At 53.8% G+C, this 15,795-nt stretch overlaps 5 protein-coding genes and 1 non-coding gene across 6 annotated transcripts; 3 read left to right on the plus strand and 3 right to left on the minus strand.

The window, feature by feature from the left end:
- Positions 1–2,543: 2,543 nt before the first annotated feature.
- Positions 2,544–4,346, plus strand: MDM34 (ERMES complex subunit; the record flags this gene model as incomplete). The annotated part of the gene is made up of 1 exon (XM_049342773.1): positions 2,544–4,346. One exon carries the CDS (start codon positions 2,544–2,546, stop codon positions 4,344–4,346), a length of 1,803 nt encoding a protein of 600 aa, XP_049199773.1.
- A 414-nt stretch (positions 4,347–4,760) lies between these two features.
- Positions 4,761–5,247, minus strand: J4E93_004848 (uncharacterized protein; the record flags this gene model as incomplete). The annotated part of the gene is made up of 2 exons (XM_049342774.1): positions 4,761–5,050; positions 5,115–5,247. 2 exons carry the CDS (start codon positions 5,245–5,247, stop codon positions 4,761–4,763), a joined length of 423 nt encoding a protein of 140 aa, XP_049199774.1.
- Positions 5,248–6,361: 1,114 nt separating this feature from the next.
- On the minus strand, positions 6,362–6,459 carry J4E93_004849. Its single transcript has one exon. It is a non-coding gene; the product is annotated as a tRNA-Val (tRNA).
- Positions 6,460–6,966: 507 nt separating this feature from the next.
- On the plus strand, positions 6,967–9,387 carry J4E93_004850 (uncharacterized protein; the record flags this gene model as incomplete). Its single annotated transcript, XM_049342775.1, has 2 exons — positions 6,967–7,100; positions 7,242–9,387. The coding sequence occupies 2 exons, from the start codon at positions 6,967–6,969 to the stop codon at positions 9,385–9,387; spliced, it is 2,280 nt and encodes a 759-aa protein (XP_049199775.1).
- A 439-nt stretch (positions 9,388–9,826) lies between these two features.
- Positions 9,827–10,984, minus strand: J4E93_004851 (uncharacterized protein; the record flags this gene model as incomplete). The annotated part of the gene is made up of 1 exon (XM_049342776.1): positions 9,827–10,984. One exon carries the CDS (start codon positions 10,982–10,984, stop codon positions 9,827–9,829), a length of 1,158 nt encoding a protein of 385 aa, XP_049199776.1.
- Positions 10,985–11,534: 550 nt separating this feature from the next.
- Positions 11,535–13,816, plus strand: J4E93_004852 (uncharacterized protein; the record flags this gene model as incomplete). The annotated part of the gene is made up of 4 exons (XM_049342777.1): positions 11,535–11,671; positions 11,721–11,919; positions 11,970–12,067; positions 12,115–13,816. 4 exons carry the CDS (start codon positions 11,535–11,537, stop codon positions 13,814–13,816), a joined length of 2,136 nt encoding a protein of 711 aa, XP_049199777.1.
- Positions 13,817–15,795: the final 1,979 nt, after the last annotated feature.

A 15,795-nucleotide genomic window follows, 5' to 3' on the forward strand; every position in this document is an offset into this window, starting at 1 on the left:
ATCTCCTCCCATTCGTTCCACCAACTCCACCTCCAGAATTCGTCCACATATTTTTCAGCTGCCGGCCGTATACCGCATACACCACACTGGCTATAACACAAATCGCAATAACGCCCATAGAAACACCCAGACCGATTGATGCTGGTACACTGAGACCGCTATCAGGTTCCGCTGTTATGGAGGGTAGTGCGGTGGATGAAGAGGAAGTTGCATCAGACGAAGACGAAGACGAAAAGGGAGGTGTTTGTAGACTGGATGACGGGTCTGGAGGAGGCGTTGTAGAAGTAGACGTAGTTGGAATCACTGAAGATGACCTGTCATCTCCAGCCTCGGTAGTTGAAGTAGTCGATCCGGCGTAACTCGTCGAGGGTACTATAGTGACAGAATCCGGTCTCGTGACTATGGGAAAAGTCTCCAAATCAGTTGGAGTTGTGGGTGAAGCGTTGATGGTAGTCACGATGGTAGGTGCGTCCATGGTAGTCACGATAGTAGTTGCGGGACCCATCGATATGATGATCGGAGGGTCACCACCGGTTTTCGTGGATGCCGACATCGTTGCCGCGATAGCTTGTCAGTGTTGTGCTGGGCCTAGGTATCGCGTGGTTTTGTGAGGGGATATGAAGGGGGTGAAGTGCGGTGACATATTGGAGGGTTGCGAGAGTGTAGGAGCAACAGAGTAGTTAGTTGCTTGCATAGGAAACGGGATGCGATGTGTTGTTTGCGTGGTAGTGTGACGGGTGGGTGCGCTGGCGTGGAGTTGTTGGAGTCGCGTGGTGGTGGCTCGTTTGCCTGTTATATGGTAGGAGTGAACTTCCTGCACAGATTGAAAGATGGACTGGATTTTAGAAGTTCATATGGTATTGTATGTATGTACTGAGGAAAGCCGGATATGTCGCAATGACTAGAGTCAGCACTGGAGTGTATGACAACTGGTGTGTCTAAAGTCTACCCCTACACTCAACTGTAGAAGCCAAAATTCCACATTGCTGATAACGATACATTCGAATAATTGGTTGTGGGACTTCTGATTGCATCGGCCTGTTGTTGTTCGGGCAGTGCAGCGAGCTCGGTGCTGGAGTCAGGAAGGTCCGACCAACACCGAACTCGGACGTCACCCTACAACATCCGAGCACTCATCAACCGTTTGTTTCAAGGCATTCCTTTTGCATATACCCCACAGCTGCAATAACGAAACTACATCATGTCAGCCTCGGACGACCTTACGAACCTTGCGACCCCGCCAGCGTGCATTGCAGACTTTTGTCTGATCCCCCTGGGCACCCCCACAGCATCGGTTTCCAAGGAAGTTGCCGAAGTGCAGCGGCTCCTCAAGAAAAGCGGTTTGGATTATTCGATGCATTCCGCGGGGACAACTGTTGGTATGTGACTGCCCATACCCCACCTTCTGAATTCTGTACGCTCTCGCGTGCGAGCCAACCCTCTTCTCGGCCGGTATGCGGGCCTGGTGGCTTGGAAGGTGGAGGGGTATATGGAACATTCTTGAATGTGCATGCTAATTATGGTTAGAGGGCTCGTGGGACGACGTTATGCGGGTCATAGGGCAATGCCATGCGATGCTGCATCAGAATGGGATTGTGAGGATTCAGAGCGATATTCGTGTGGGGAGCAGGACCGACAAAAAGCAAGGAATGCAGGACAAGGTCGACGCGGTGGAGAAGCTGCTCAAGGAAGATTAAGGCGCAGCGTTGTAATGGGCCGAGTATCAGGATGCGCGTGACTGAAGGAATGTGTGTGTTGTCTCAGTTCCAAGGTCGCCAGGTCATCCACGTGTACCAACCACCTGCGATAACGACAGATGCATGAAAACAAATTTCACGACTACAGATCATGTACCCGCGCACGGCAGATCTGCCAGCCAAAGCTCGGATGGTGATTCAAACAATCGGCCGCTGCTATTATTGGGCAATTTCCTACTCGACGCCGTGGAGCTGCTGGGGTAGCTGGGCTATAGCGAAGATGGGGAAATTAGTACCTGACAGGCCAAACGGCAGCCATGGAAGCATATTGTGTTGACATGTGGCTAGACGTAGGGCTTTTTGAAACTTGTCGATCAAGGTGGCAGTGGTGGCAGCGAATCACTCGCAGCGGGATGCTAGTCTGTAACGTAGAGTAACGTAGACGTGCATACAACGGCTCCAGGCTCTTCACCGCCAGTCGCGATGTGAAGGTAGGCTAAACCGGATGCGAGGGGCGGGTGTTGTCTGCGCACGGCCGACGAGCGGTTGTGTAAAAAGTTGGCGGCATCATCCTTGACGTCGGTACCTTTCACCCGGAAAATCCCCTCGAGTGCCGCATGTGCTCCCACTCTCTCTCCACCACAACACGCCCATCTATACCTGCCCACACCGCCCGCAATATTCACTGCCCGCCCGTCACCCCGCCCATCCCGTCCGAAATCCGCCCAGCCCCCAGAATTGGCCTCGTGTGATCGCATGGCGAATGCACGCGACAGCAGCATCATCTGCCAATCCCCACCACCCGCGCGGTAACCACGTCGACGCTCCACGCATCAACCATCCACCATGGCCTTCAACTTCAACTGGTCGCCGCTGATAGCCGACACGTCGAGGGCGCGCGACATGCTGACGACGGCCCTCAACAAGTCGCCCAAGCCGCCCATCATCGTCGACGACATCATCGTCACCGAGCTCAATCTCGGCACCACCCCGCCCGAGCTCGAGATACTGGAGATTGGAGATTTGGCGGAGGACCGGTTCAGGGGCATCTTCAAGATGTCTTATGCGGGCGACGCGTTTCTGACGCTCAAAACAAAAGTCCAGGCGAATCCGCTGAAGACGTATCTGTCCAACAAGCCAGACTTTGCGTCACCGCAGCCACTGGCAGCGTCATCGGGCTTGACTATACCGTTGCAAATTACACTGTCTAATATCCGACTGTCTGGTTTCGTCATCTTGGTCTTCTCCAAACAAAAGGGCTTGACGCTGGTCTTCAGGAACGACCCTCTGGATTCGCTCAAGGTCTCGTCGACGTTTGATTCCATCCCCTTTGTGCGCGACTACCTGCAAAAGGAGATTGAGGGCCAATTGCGCGTCTTGTTCATGGAAGATTTGCCAGCTATCATTCACAGGTTGTCACTACGCATGCTGTCGCCCGAGTACCAAGAAATCGAAACAGAAGAGCGGCTAGAGAGCGCCAACGATACCACCGCAGCCATCGATCCCCTCGCATCGCCACCACAAGACGCTGTCGATGCGTTCGGCAACCCACTAGACGAAGCGCAGATCTCGGCCTTGTCGCTCGACTCTGGCGAGATCCACGCCTCCTTCTCCCAGAAGAACATCCTTCGCCTAGCCGCCCTCTCCGAATCGCAACGAACCCTTTCCCTCTTCACACCTGGCATTCGCGATGCCGTCTTCCGAGCGTGGGCAGGTCACCCAGACAGGCCCGAGTCCGGTGCTGCGACACCGGCACTCACACAAGGCAGTTTGTCAAGGATACAGTCGACGTTTGGCAGTCTCAAATCCGGTGCTTCGTCAGTCGCGTCTGGCAGTACAGGCAACGAGACGCTGAGCTCGCGACCCACAATGGCATCGGCATACTCGACATCGGCGGGGCTCAGTCTTGGCTCAAGTCGCTCTCGCACTGGCGGCATGCGGAAACGGAAGAAGCGTGTTGTTGATCTACGTAAAAAGGACGGCGTCGACTCTGGCGTTTCCACAGGTGCCAACACACCGCTGCCCAGCGCGTACGCCTCCGAGACATCGAGCGTCATACCAGAGGAAAGAGAGGCAGAGGAGGAACTCGCTACCCCACCAACGAGCCCCGCACAACCTCTGCGCTTTGAAAGTAGACGTGGCAGTCTGGATATCGGTACGCCGAAACGGATACCTGAAGAACCACCTACCTTTGGCCCTCTTCTCGCTCCTGCGCCAGTCCTCTCGGAGACATCCAAGTCTGGCAAATCGAAGCAAAAGACCCCACCAGCAGCTCACCTCGAGGACCCATTCATATCCCACACCTCTTCCAGACGTCCGCCGCTGTCGCGCAACAAGCTACGCCAAGCACAGCAATCCACCTCGCCGCTCCTCCGCTCCCTGTCGTTTGACAAAGTCTCGTCGCTGTCCGCACTCTGCTCACCGCCGCGCACATCTTCCCCACCGAACGCTGACGTCATGGCCAGCTCCGGCGGCATACTCGAACAAGCATGGATGACGAAGATGGCGCAGGAGATTGCTCGGAAAGTCCAAGAAGAGAAGGACCGATCATCTCGGCGACCGTCGCACACCCGGACCAAGACAGCACCCACAGGAGGCTTTTGGCAGAGCGACGATGAGATCGAAGCACCGCCCGCTTACGTTGCGTAAGCAATGATGAAGTTATGAGCTATGAAGATTTTCACGACGTACCGTCTTCGTACATATTAGTTCTTGCATGTTATTTTTGTCAATCACTTGTTGTTTCTTTTGTCTATCAAACTGCTTGTTAGCATTGGCGTATCAGGATTGGGAAAAAGCTCGTTGCCGTTGGATCAACTTGAGTATATAACTTAGGGGGTTGGTGGGGCTCTAAACATAATGAGCGGTGCAAAGAAGAGCCATGGAGAACGAAGGGGCAAGTGCGATATAGTATCGTCGCTTTTACATATCAGACTACTAATCTCATTACCGATCGCGACGTATGCGTCGCTACGAAGAGTATATATCAAATCACTCTCATCTTCACAAAGACCCTATTTGGTGTACTTGACAATCTTTTCCATTTACTCTATTTCACACTCTTCAAGGTCCTGGCACGGGAATAGCACCAATCTGCACCATCAGTCCAAAGATATCTGGCTGGCCCAGCTCCTCCACGATCTGCCCGTTCTCAAACCGATAGATGTTCAGCGCTGTCATACAAATGCTCTTTCCGGTTGGAGCAACGCCCATAAAGGGCCCGTTGTGTGTACCGCGCGTTTCGAAGCGACACACGATTTTGTCGCCCTCGGCAATGGTTTCTTTGATTGTCCATTGGATGTCCGGGAAGGCGCTGCGCATCATGCCGAGGATTTGGAGGTAGCCTTCTAGGCCTACAAAGTTGAAGATAGGAAGTTAGTGTATGTTGGATGTGTGTTGGGGATGGTTGAGATTTACCTTGGAGAGGGGGGCCGCCAAAGGGGACGTGGAAGGTAGCGTTGGGTGAGATGACTTCTTTGCCGATGTTGACATCGCCGCTGTTGATGAACTCCGTGAAGCGGGTTAAGTGGGGGAGAAGGGCGGAGGACATCGTCTGTGAGGTGAGTAGTGAGAGGAGGTGGTTTTGAAGAGAGGGTCAGGGAGGTGTTACGTTGGTTTGGGGTGGAAAAGATGTCTTGTCGTACGAAGAAGTGCTTTTTAAGTGATGATGAAAAAGTAAATTGAGACGACGATTGGAGTATAGAAGTAACAGCTTAAAGATTGTTGTTGTGGTGATGAGATACGAGCAGCAACCTACCTCTTTATATCACAACTGTTCTACTGTAGTAACCATCTGACAGAAAGCTGAATAATCGCCACTAGACTGCCTTACCAAATCTTACGTCCGTATCGCCTATTCATCACCTAGTGAGTTACCGTCGGTTACTACCGGTTGATTTCAATTGCTATGGGTCCTAATCGTGGAAGGTTCCAAGATTTATCCTTAGAGCGTCACCTACGCCGCTATAGGGCCGATGACAGTCTAGCGTGGTAAAGATCGAGAAAAGAATCGCATGTACTGATACGTGTCTTTGTGAGAGATGACGAGGGCTGAGTCGTGTTGCTGCAGTAGAAGGTTGCCGTGACGTTTGATATGGCACGAGAACCTGTAGGTAGACGCGGCAGCGACCGTTGTTAGATAATAGACCACGACGTACGCGCATGTGAAAATGCGATAACCAGAACAGTAGCGGCTATATAACTGGAGCTTGCCAATCTGACCTAGGTCGGTGCCTTGCATGCGGCCTTCCGATGTTGTGCCTTTCGGATGATGTGTCTTCGGATCGTGTACCACCGGATGTTGTACGAAATGAAAAGAAGGGAATGCTGATGTACGAAACGAAAAGAAGGAAACTCTGATTCACCTAGAAACAAGACGTCAGGATCACTGCGAAAGTGCAACCGTTCTTTCACGTCTGGCAAGTCTCCGTTGTCCGAAAAGGATGGTGCAAACAGGAGACTACAGGATATAATTTGAGGCAGTACCAACTTGCATCCTACAGTAAACTCAGAATAACGATGTTCCCGCTATTAGCTACAGATGGGCAAAAAGTCTGCTAATTCGCAACGTCCCAACTACAGGAGCTTAGATTGGCAAAAAAGAATGACCCGAAGGCCTCAAGTGTTTTGCTCCCAAAACGTGTTTCCCAAAAGCCCGGAGGCGATGACTCATCGGAGGTTTGAACTCCGGACCTTCAGTGTACTAACGGGCTTTTGAGGGCCTTTGTTAGACTGACGTGATAACCAACTACACCAACGAGCCTTGCTTGATGAACTTTGGTCAAAAAGACCAAAATATATACCGGGTCAAAAAAACAGACTTTTGCGTGGTTTGAAATTTACAAGACGCTACGAGGAGGATAAAGAAGTGGTTTTCGATCTTTGGGCCGGAGAGCTAAGCGTTCTACGGTCAAAGTGGGGAATTACATGTCACTGAGCAGACGTGGTTGGGTCAGGGGCCGGCGGTGCGCAATCACGAACCTACCTTTACCCGGACGGACAAGAACACCAAACTCCATCAAATACCATGATAATCACTACATTTCCACTGCAGCTAGATCCTGAAGATCAGCAAACCATGCCCAACCCTTGCCACGATCCGCAAACCATGGGATGACCTTGAGAACTGAGAATGCCCATGTCCGCTCACGACTTCGGCCCGATACCAGCAATAACCGATGCCAGCGTTGCCGTCCCCGCGTTTTGTTAAGGTGCCCACAATTCCCGACCGCTTCAAACACCGACACGACGCATTGCTTCGAGATGAGGCATGGAAGCAAATGCCCCACAACAGCCTGCTGGCGCGCAGGCGGCCACCAACCCGGATGAGGATGAAGCTTCGAAGATCAAGAGGACGCAGATTGCGTGTTTGAACTGCAGGAAGAGGAAGAGTCGGTGTTTGCTGTAAGTGGTTGACGGTTTCTTGTTTGTTTGCGCGTGTCGGCGGTTTGGAGCTTGACAGGATTGAAGTTTGCGCGTGGACAGCTTGTGTCGCGACGCCGAATGCGCTTGCATATCGTATGTAATACTAACGTGGCGTTGCAGCGACTCCGACAACTCGATACCATGCCTAAGGTGCAAGCGCGACAACCTCGAATGCGTACTAGGCGGCAGCAACCGCGGCGGAAGACGCGAGCGCAAGAAGAAACGCGTCGATGAATCGCAGTCGCACTCTGAATCGCTACCGCAACAGCCGCTCCCATCGCTGGTGAATACCGCACCCGAAGGAAGCTTTCACACGCTGGGAAATCTCGGTACAACGTGGTCGCAAGACCCAGGCGTACAGCCCTTTGGCGAAGAGCTCCAAGCATCACGTTCAGGCTCCTCGAATACAGATGAACTCCCCTTTTCAAACCTGCAGAACCCGTCCGATGCGCTGGGTATACTGGCGAGGGTCGCTGGGGAGTCGAGCTCGAATGACGAGATCAACGGGACGGGTAGGAACAACAGCATAGGACATGCGCGAGGGTCATCTCTCAGCATGCCTGCGCCGCTGTCCTTCTCATATCCGCTACTAGATCGAGGAATACTCACCGTGCATTCTCTGTGCCAGCTACTCGTACGCTTCCAACAGCAGTACCATCCTTACTACCCACTCGCGCCAGCGCACGCCTTCGAAACATCGCGTCTATCCGATATGGTTAACAACGAGAAACACCTCCTCACAGCCATCCTCCTCATCGCTTCCAAAGACCTCGTCGACGAACCGCACATCTACGAAGCCTGCTCCGAACACATGAAGAGCCTTGTCTCGACGTTGGCAGCGGGAGGCGATGCTGGCATCGAAGCAGTAGAAGCTCTCCTTCTGCTTGCTGAATGGGCACCGTATACACAGCGTGGCTCTGGCAAGGTCGGAAAGGGGGAGGAAGATAAAGAGAGCTGGATGCATGTTGGTCTTGCGCTGAGGATCGCGTACTTTCTTGCTCTCGATCGGTACTCGTTCCGCTTCGTGGATCAGGGCAAGGATCCGGACCATCATCGCAAGCGCCTCATTTGGACAGCGGCATATGTGTCTGACCGTCACATCAGCATTAGAATCGGGAAGGCGTTCTGGTCGCGTGGACCGGGGCCTTTGACAACGCTGCGAAGAGAAGATTACCCATCGCTGATCCCCAAGAGCCCGAACGAAGAGGACCATGCTTCCATCTTCCAGGCAAACCTCGAACTCACGCAACTCTTCAGCAACGTCCACGATACTTTGTATTCGAACCCTAGTTCAAGCTTCCGGTCGCAGATGAGCGGCAGCTACATCAAATTCATCGACGATTTCCGGTCAGCCATATATGGGTGGAAGAGCGTCTGGGGCACGTTGACATGTTCCCCACCGCTCAAAGCATGTCTACTCATGTCATACGACTACCTGCGTCTCTACACCAACGCCTTCGCCTTCCAAGCCACCGTCCTGCGCGCACTGCCCTCCTCATCCACATCCACCGACCCCGTAGTCGGCACACCAGCCACCATGGCAAACGGCCGCATGCAAGTCCCCCAGCGCGTCTTCGTAAACAACGTGGGCGCGGTAGGCGATGCGCGCTTCATCTACGAAGGCCTCGACGCCGCAAAAGCTATCCTGACTACCGTGAACAACTTTGTCGATCCAGAGCGCTCCCTCCGCTTCATGCCATTGAGATACTACCTCTACCTCGTCTACGCGGGCGTCTTCCTCTACCGCGCCCGCTGCACCGGCGTCATAAGCGCAGACGAAGACCGCGCCATCCGCGCCATGATCAACGAAACCGTCGCCCGCCTCGAACGCAGCGCCGTAGGAGCCGGCGCTGGCATCCAGCACCCCGGCTCCCGCTACTCACAACTCCTCAAGCTCCTCTGGGCAAAAGTACCGAAGAAGGACAAAGCGAGTCGCTCGTCTTTCCGCCACCCGGGCACGCACATTGCTAGTAATCCAGTCGACCAGAATGGGTTCCCTCAGCATCCTATTGTGGGAGCGAGTCCGCAGGCTAGTAGTAATGGGACGGGGGAGAGTCCAGCGCTTACGGAGCAGATGGGCGATTTTGGGTGGACGGACTTGGGCGCTGTTAATGAGTTTGCGGTGGGTGGGGGTGGGGGGAATGCGCCGGCGGATGATGCGGCGTTGTGGAATGGGTTTTTGCCGCTGGATATGGGGTGGAATGCTCAGGGGCTTGGGTTTGAGGGCATGGGATTTGATTCGAATGAGCTGGGCATGTTGTTCTAGATGAGGCGTTGTAATTGTTGAAAGGCGAATGACCGTGTATCGTGAAGCATGGGTTTTTGTAAGAAACAGCAAATCCTATCTTGTTGGATTGTTCAAACCCTCTGTGAACGCCTCCAGCGAAGTTTGATTCTCGAAGGTCAAAGTTCTCACTCACACGGAAAACTGATAGGATACTCATCGGCGGGGTCTCATGCCATTGTGTAAGAAGGTTAGGCTATGCTATCCATACTTGAAAGCGACATGCTTTGCATACCGCAAAGAGGCTGCGGAGATAGCCAGCCAATTCCCCCATATCTCATGTCATCTCGTTCTTCGTGGAAGTAGTATACAGGTGTCGTATGCAAGGAAATAAAAAAAGAAGAGAAGATCCGTAATTAAACGTATGCTAGTGACGCAAGCCCATGCTCCTGCTGTCCGTGATTGATCACAAACGCCGTGCTCACTTACGCTTCCCAGCTTTCGATCGTGTTGTGGGCCGCGACGGAGCGGCTTTGGCCTGACTTGCTGCTGTGGGCGCATCGAAAGACCGTGTTGCCTTCTTCTTGAGCACCTTTGTAGAGCCTTCGACGGTGGGCTCGTCTTCTGCCTTCCGTTTAATAGAGGACTTATTTGCGTTGGTCTCGGCGACGCGGACGCTGCGTTTGAGGTCGGATGAAGGCGGTGACGGGGGCTGTTGCGTTGTTCCTTCCATCGTGTCGTCCTCTTCTTCCGCAGTGGTATCTCCGTTCTTCCCGTTGCGCTGTTGGGCTACCCACGAGAGAAGCTTCTCTTCTGCCTCTTCGTGGTCTTCGTCCTCCTCCCCACCTAGCATTGCCTCTGCCATCTCGCCTGCGATATCATCACCCGCGTCTTTGTCTGTTGCCATGCGCATCGCAAACTCGAGCAGCTGTTGGGGGTCCATACCGGTGAGCGGTCCGCCAGTAGCAGCGAGTTGCCGTTGCAATGCTGCCAATAGCGCGTCCTGTGGTATGCCGTCTTCTCCTTGGTCCATGCCGTCGTCACCTTTGTCGTCGATGTCTTCGTCATCGTCGTATGGGGGCGACGCGGGCTCCGTGACAAAGGCCATCTTTGCCTTTCCTTTGCCTGGCCGTGAAGACAGCGCTCCTGGTGAGCTTGGTGGTGAGCCTTTCGCCCACTCTGGTATGTCTGCGAGCTTCTCCCTCCAGTTCTTGAACAAAGCATATGGTTGCGCGTTGTCGTCGAGGGTTTTGGGCTTGATTCCACGGCTCGCCTGTGAGCGCCAGACAATGGGTGAATGTCCCAGTAGTGTTGATTCGGTCTGCGTGCTCACGCTCTCCTTGGCCAATCTCTTCTTGGGTGGTGCGCTCCTCACCGCCCGCTTCCTCTTCAGGCCTGCTTTTGCGCCCTTGAAATCAAGCGCCTGGAACTTGGTATCATCGTAGCCATCCGACGCGTACTCGAGGTCGTTGAAATAGTCGAAGCGGTCCCAGTCGTCTTCCATGTCCTCGTCGCCGCATGTTGCCGGTGGTGGTGAGGCGACGGCGTGCTCTGCAAGGTCGTCGGCAGCCATGTATTCATCTTCGACGTAGAAGAAGTCGCCTTCGTAATCATCGTAGTCATCGTCGTAATCGCTCATGTTGGGTAGGATCGGTGGTCGTGTATGCGATCACATGCGCTGAGTGCGGTCGAGGACGTCGTTTGCAATGCGATGCGCAACCGTGCAGTGTTGTAGCGCGACGGGCGGGGGTGATGAAAGAGGTGACGACGTGATTGCGCTTCTGCGTGGTTGGGGCGTAGGGTCGAGTCGAGTCGCGCAGTCGGGGTGAGTAAGGGTATGACGCGGGCGTGCAGAGCGCTCCTCTCCTCCCTGAGTGCACGGTGGCCATCAGCGCAACACCAAGCAACCAATTCGAGGCAGTCGAGACCAGCGGAGAGAAGACAACTCGGCATGTGTGACTGCCCGTGCCACTCCAGATGTCGCCATAGGCTCCTTCCCCATCGAGGGGCCCGAGATGCAACTTCCGCAACTGTTTGCTACAGTAAACACGAAGCGCGCCTTCCCCGCGAACGGCTCCACGCGGCTTAACAACACCGAGGCTCCCCAAACTTCCTTCCGCCATGCCACGAACAAAGTGCTTCTGTAGTTGTTCAATCAATCTTTTTGCTCCATATACCCATTTGTGACCATGCGTGCCTTTAGAAAGTCCACTCACCTCTCGCGCCAGCTTCTTGCTACCAATGGCGCCCGCTACAACTCTACCATTACGCCCGCTGCCAAACCGCTTACTTCTGTCCTCATAGCAAATCGGGGAGAGATCGCACTGTGAGATTCCCGACAGAAACTCGTAACATCATAACTAATCCGGCTTTAGACGAGTTGGAAGAACAGCCTCGGAATACGGCATCAAAACCACGACCCTCTTTACCGACCCAGATGCTCGATCGCAACACGCGCTGAGCTCCCCATACGCCGTAAACCTTGGAGACCCTTCCGCATATCTTGATGGAGATCGCATAATACAGATCGCAAAAGAACAAGGCTGCCAGGGTATACATCCGGGCTACGGCTTTGTAAGGGCTCATGTACACGACGAGGTGGAATAAGGCTAACAGGAAGATAGCTGAGCGAGAACCCTACATTCGCAAGAAAATGTACAGAGGCTGGCCTCACATTCATCGGACCGCCATGGCAAGCAATCGAGTCCATGGGTAGCAAGAGGTAGGTGATCAGCATATACTGCAGAGGTCGTGCCTAACACATGGAAGTGAGTCCAAGGACATCATGACCAAAGCCGGCGTTCCCTGTATCCCAGGCTACCACGGTTCCGAACAAGACCCAGCCTACCTTAAAGAACAGGCCGCGAGCATCGGCTACCCCGTACTCCTCAAAGCTGTCAAGGGCGGCGGCGGCAAGGGCATGCGCATCGTCAACACCGAAGCCGAGTTCTTCGACCAACTTGCGTCGGCAAAATCAGAGGCGCGGAATTCTTTCGGCGACGAAGTCATGCTAGTGGAGAAGTACATCACCACGCCTCGTCACATCGAAGTCCAGGTCTTCGCCGACAAGCATGGCAACTGCGTTGCGCTTGGAGAGAGAGACTGCAGTATACAACGCCGGCATCAGAAGATCCTGGAAGAGTCACCAGCACCGCATCTGGATGAGGCCATCAGGCAGGACATTTGGGAGAAGGCGAGACAAGCTGCACTTGCAGTTGGATACGAAGGAGCGGGCACAGTCGAGTTCATCTTTGACAACGAGACGGGCGAATTCTTCTTCATGGAGATGAACACAAGACTGCAAGTCGAACACCCTGTCACAGAAATGGTGACGGGTGAGGACCTTGTGAGATGGCAACTTATCGTTGCCGAGGGCGGGAAGCTACCTCTTACCCAACAGGAGATTGAACAGAGGATCAAGGAGAGGGGTCATGCCATCGAAGCGCGCATCTACGCCGAGAACCCAGACATGAACTTCATTCCCGACTCTGGTCTTTTGCTCCACCTGAAGACACCGACCCCTACGTCCACCGTTCGTATCGACTCTGGTTTCATCGCTGGTGACGAGGTATCCTCTCACTACGACCCCATGATCTCCAAACTCATCGTTCAAGGTCCGACACGCGAGGCTGCAATCCAGAAGCTTCGGGCTGCCTTAGAAGAGTACGAAGTCGCCGGTCCTATAACAAACATCGAGTTCATCAAGCGCATGTGTGTTTCCCCAGACTTCGTCGCCGGCGACGTAGAGACAGGATACATCCAAAAACACCACGCCGAGCTCTTCACACCCGAAGCCCCAGCACCAGAAGTCTACGCACAAGCCGCCCTTGGCCTCGCGCTCCAAGAGATCTCAGCATCAAGAGGAGACGTATGGACCGGACCGCCCGTAACAGCCGTAGGATTCGGCTTCAGCAGCTCATACCAGCAGCGCGAGTTCAACCTCATCGAGACCCCCGCCGACGGCAAAGGCGAAGCCACAGCAACAAAAGTCAGCATCCGCCAAACCAGCCCCCAGCAATTCGACATCAGCGTCGGCGACAAGACATACAGCAACGTCACATCCACCTTCTCCCCTTCCACCAACACACTCACATCCTTCTATCCCCACACCCGCCTAGCAACAACCTTCATCCGCGACGAAGACCGCCTCACCCTCTTCCACCTCGGTCGCCAGTACCGCCTCAAACTCGCAATGCCAGAGTGGACAAAGAAGGCGCTCGGCGTCAAGGACGTGGCCAACAGCGTCCTTGCCCCCATGCCCTGCAAGGTCCTCAGAGTAGAAGTCGAAGAGGGTCAGGAGGTCAAGAAGGACCAGGCGCTTGTTGTTATCGAGAGCATGAAGATGGAGACTGTGATTAGGAGTCCGAGTCATGGTGTGGTCAAGCGCATTGTTCATGGTAAAGGTGATTTGTGTAAGGCGGGGACTGCGTTGGTGGAGTTTGAGGAGCCGGAGGGGGAGGCGAAGGAGTGATGTTTTTGTTTGCAGAAAAAAAGTTGAGATGTATATAGAACCGGGGAGATGTGAAATTTACGAATTGTGATGCTCGGTTCAGGATGTGGTGTTGAGCTGGATTTTTTTTTCATGTGTCATTGTGGTTACAATGTGTGAAATATCGAGGCAAGTACAACAACAAAAAGCCACAACCACAAGGCTTCACACGACGTCACAAGCACTTTTGGGGACCATTCTGAAATAGGTCATCTATGGCTGGCGTACACGCCTTCTTCCTGCGACTTGTTGTTGCGCCGTGCTGTTCAATTGCATCTGGTATGCGTCAACCATCTGCGCCGATACCCACACACAATCTCGCTCGCAGTATACGGTCGAGTTCCCGAAGTCTTGTGCAGCGCAACATCACAAGATATGAGATGAAAACAAGTAATGTTGCCAGATACCAGTGTCACGCACACATACTAAATTGTGGCGTTTTACGTCTTCCTGCGGAGTAGCCCACGAGGAAACGAATAAAAATATGTAACTACGCAGCAAGTATTTCATCATGGCAGTAAAGATTTTCAAGGTTGTCATGAGTTGGTTTACTGTTCGTACACGTGCTTAAGATATTTACATTCAACCAGTGTACTCTAGACGGTGGGGACGTATGCCGTAAAGACGACCAAGCTCGCACTTATCGCTGTATGGACATTGGGATGTTATCAAGGCAGACGTCTCGCATGTGTCGTGTGTTACGAAAACGAGACGCGTGCCTTGATAACATCCCAATGCCCATACAGCGATGAGTGGAGCGCGAGTTATACAGCGTACGACCTCACCGTCTGGATGTTCCACGTATCAAAGTATCGTTGCAGCCTCGCATACCTGCGGCAGCTGCACCATTTGTGTATCGTACTCCGCAGCACCCTCATTTCGCTTCTCATTTCGCAAGAGAGACCGTGGTACTGTACGTAGCACGAGCCTGTCCATTGTTGTCCTCTGCCTCCTTGCCCAGGTATCAACTTCATGTTCGTCTAACCACGGTGTTGAGCTCGGCGGAGCAGTTGCCCTCAAGTCGATGGTAGGCCCGAGGGAAGTGAGGATGACGGACGAGGCGGGTGTGGGACATGGATACGGCGGCCATGAGGTGTTGGGAGTGGCCCCCATGGTAGGATCTCCGTGAGGTATGGTGGACGTAGATGTCCAAGGGCTCAGACCGTAGGATAACGACGATCTGGTCTTGCCCTTAATTCATGGAAGCGTACTGGATCTCCCGCTCGTACTGATCGTAGGCATTGGGCCGTGATGGGATAGCTGGTCTGGTACCCGGCTGGAGAGAATGCTCCGGAAAACAAGAGTAGTGACTAGGGAGACGTGGCCATGACCTCAGTAAACGTCGGGCTTTCCTCTGGACAGGACAGGACAGGACACGCCCTTGTACGTCAACAGCTGGCACTGCTGGTACTCATCGCCTCTCTGATCAAGGCACCGCTGTGCAGAGCATCTCGGCTCCCAGTGCGGATCGAATGGGCACTTACTGGGCCTCCCTTCCGCCCTGGATTCAGCGATCAGTCATCGATCCTGAGCACCATTTGTATGGGGAAGCCCTCCGCGGCCCACATTAAGCTGACACCCAGCAAGTCTGATCTTCACCAGGTCTGGCGAGACCACCAAAGGTTCGCGGAGCCGGTCATGGCTGCACGCATCAGCTGTTCATACTGACGACTCTGTAACGGGGCAATGAGGCCGACGACTGTAATGACGAGGCTTCCCCTCCAGTGCATCGCAATGCAGTCCGTGACTTCGAAACGCCCAAGGCAGTAACTCCCCCACCTCAACACTGCAGTAGTCTGTGGCGAAGAAAGTTTCCAATCAGGTATTCTAGTTATCTCTGGTGCCGGACTTGCGGTTTACTACCCTTGCCCAACCTGTGACTGGTTGGAGGCGCAAGTTGGGCTTGCTTCAGAACAAGTTGCTTTAGGCCACTGACAATCCCGGTAGTTGGCCCTCCCTTG

The sequence above is a fragment of the Alternaria ventricosa genome (genome assembly GCF_023758065.1).
Source record: "Alternaria ventricosa strain BMP 2768 chromosome Unknown scaffold_7, whole genome shotgun sequence".
Taxonomy (NCBI): domain Eukaryota; kingdom Fungi; phylum Ascomycota; class Dothideomycetes; order Pleosporales; family Pleosporaceae; genus Alternaria; species Alternaria ventricosa.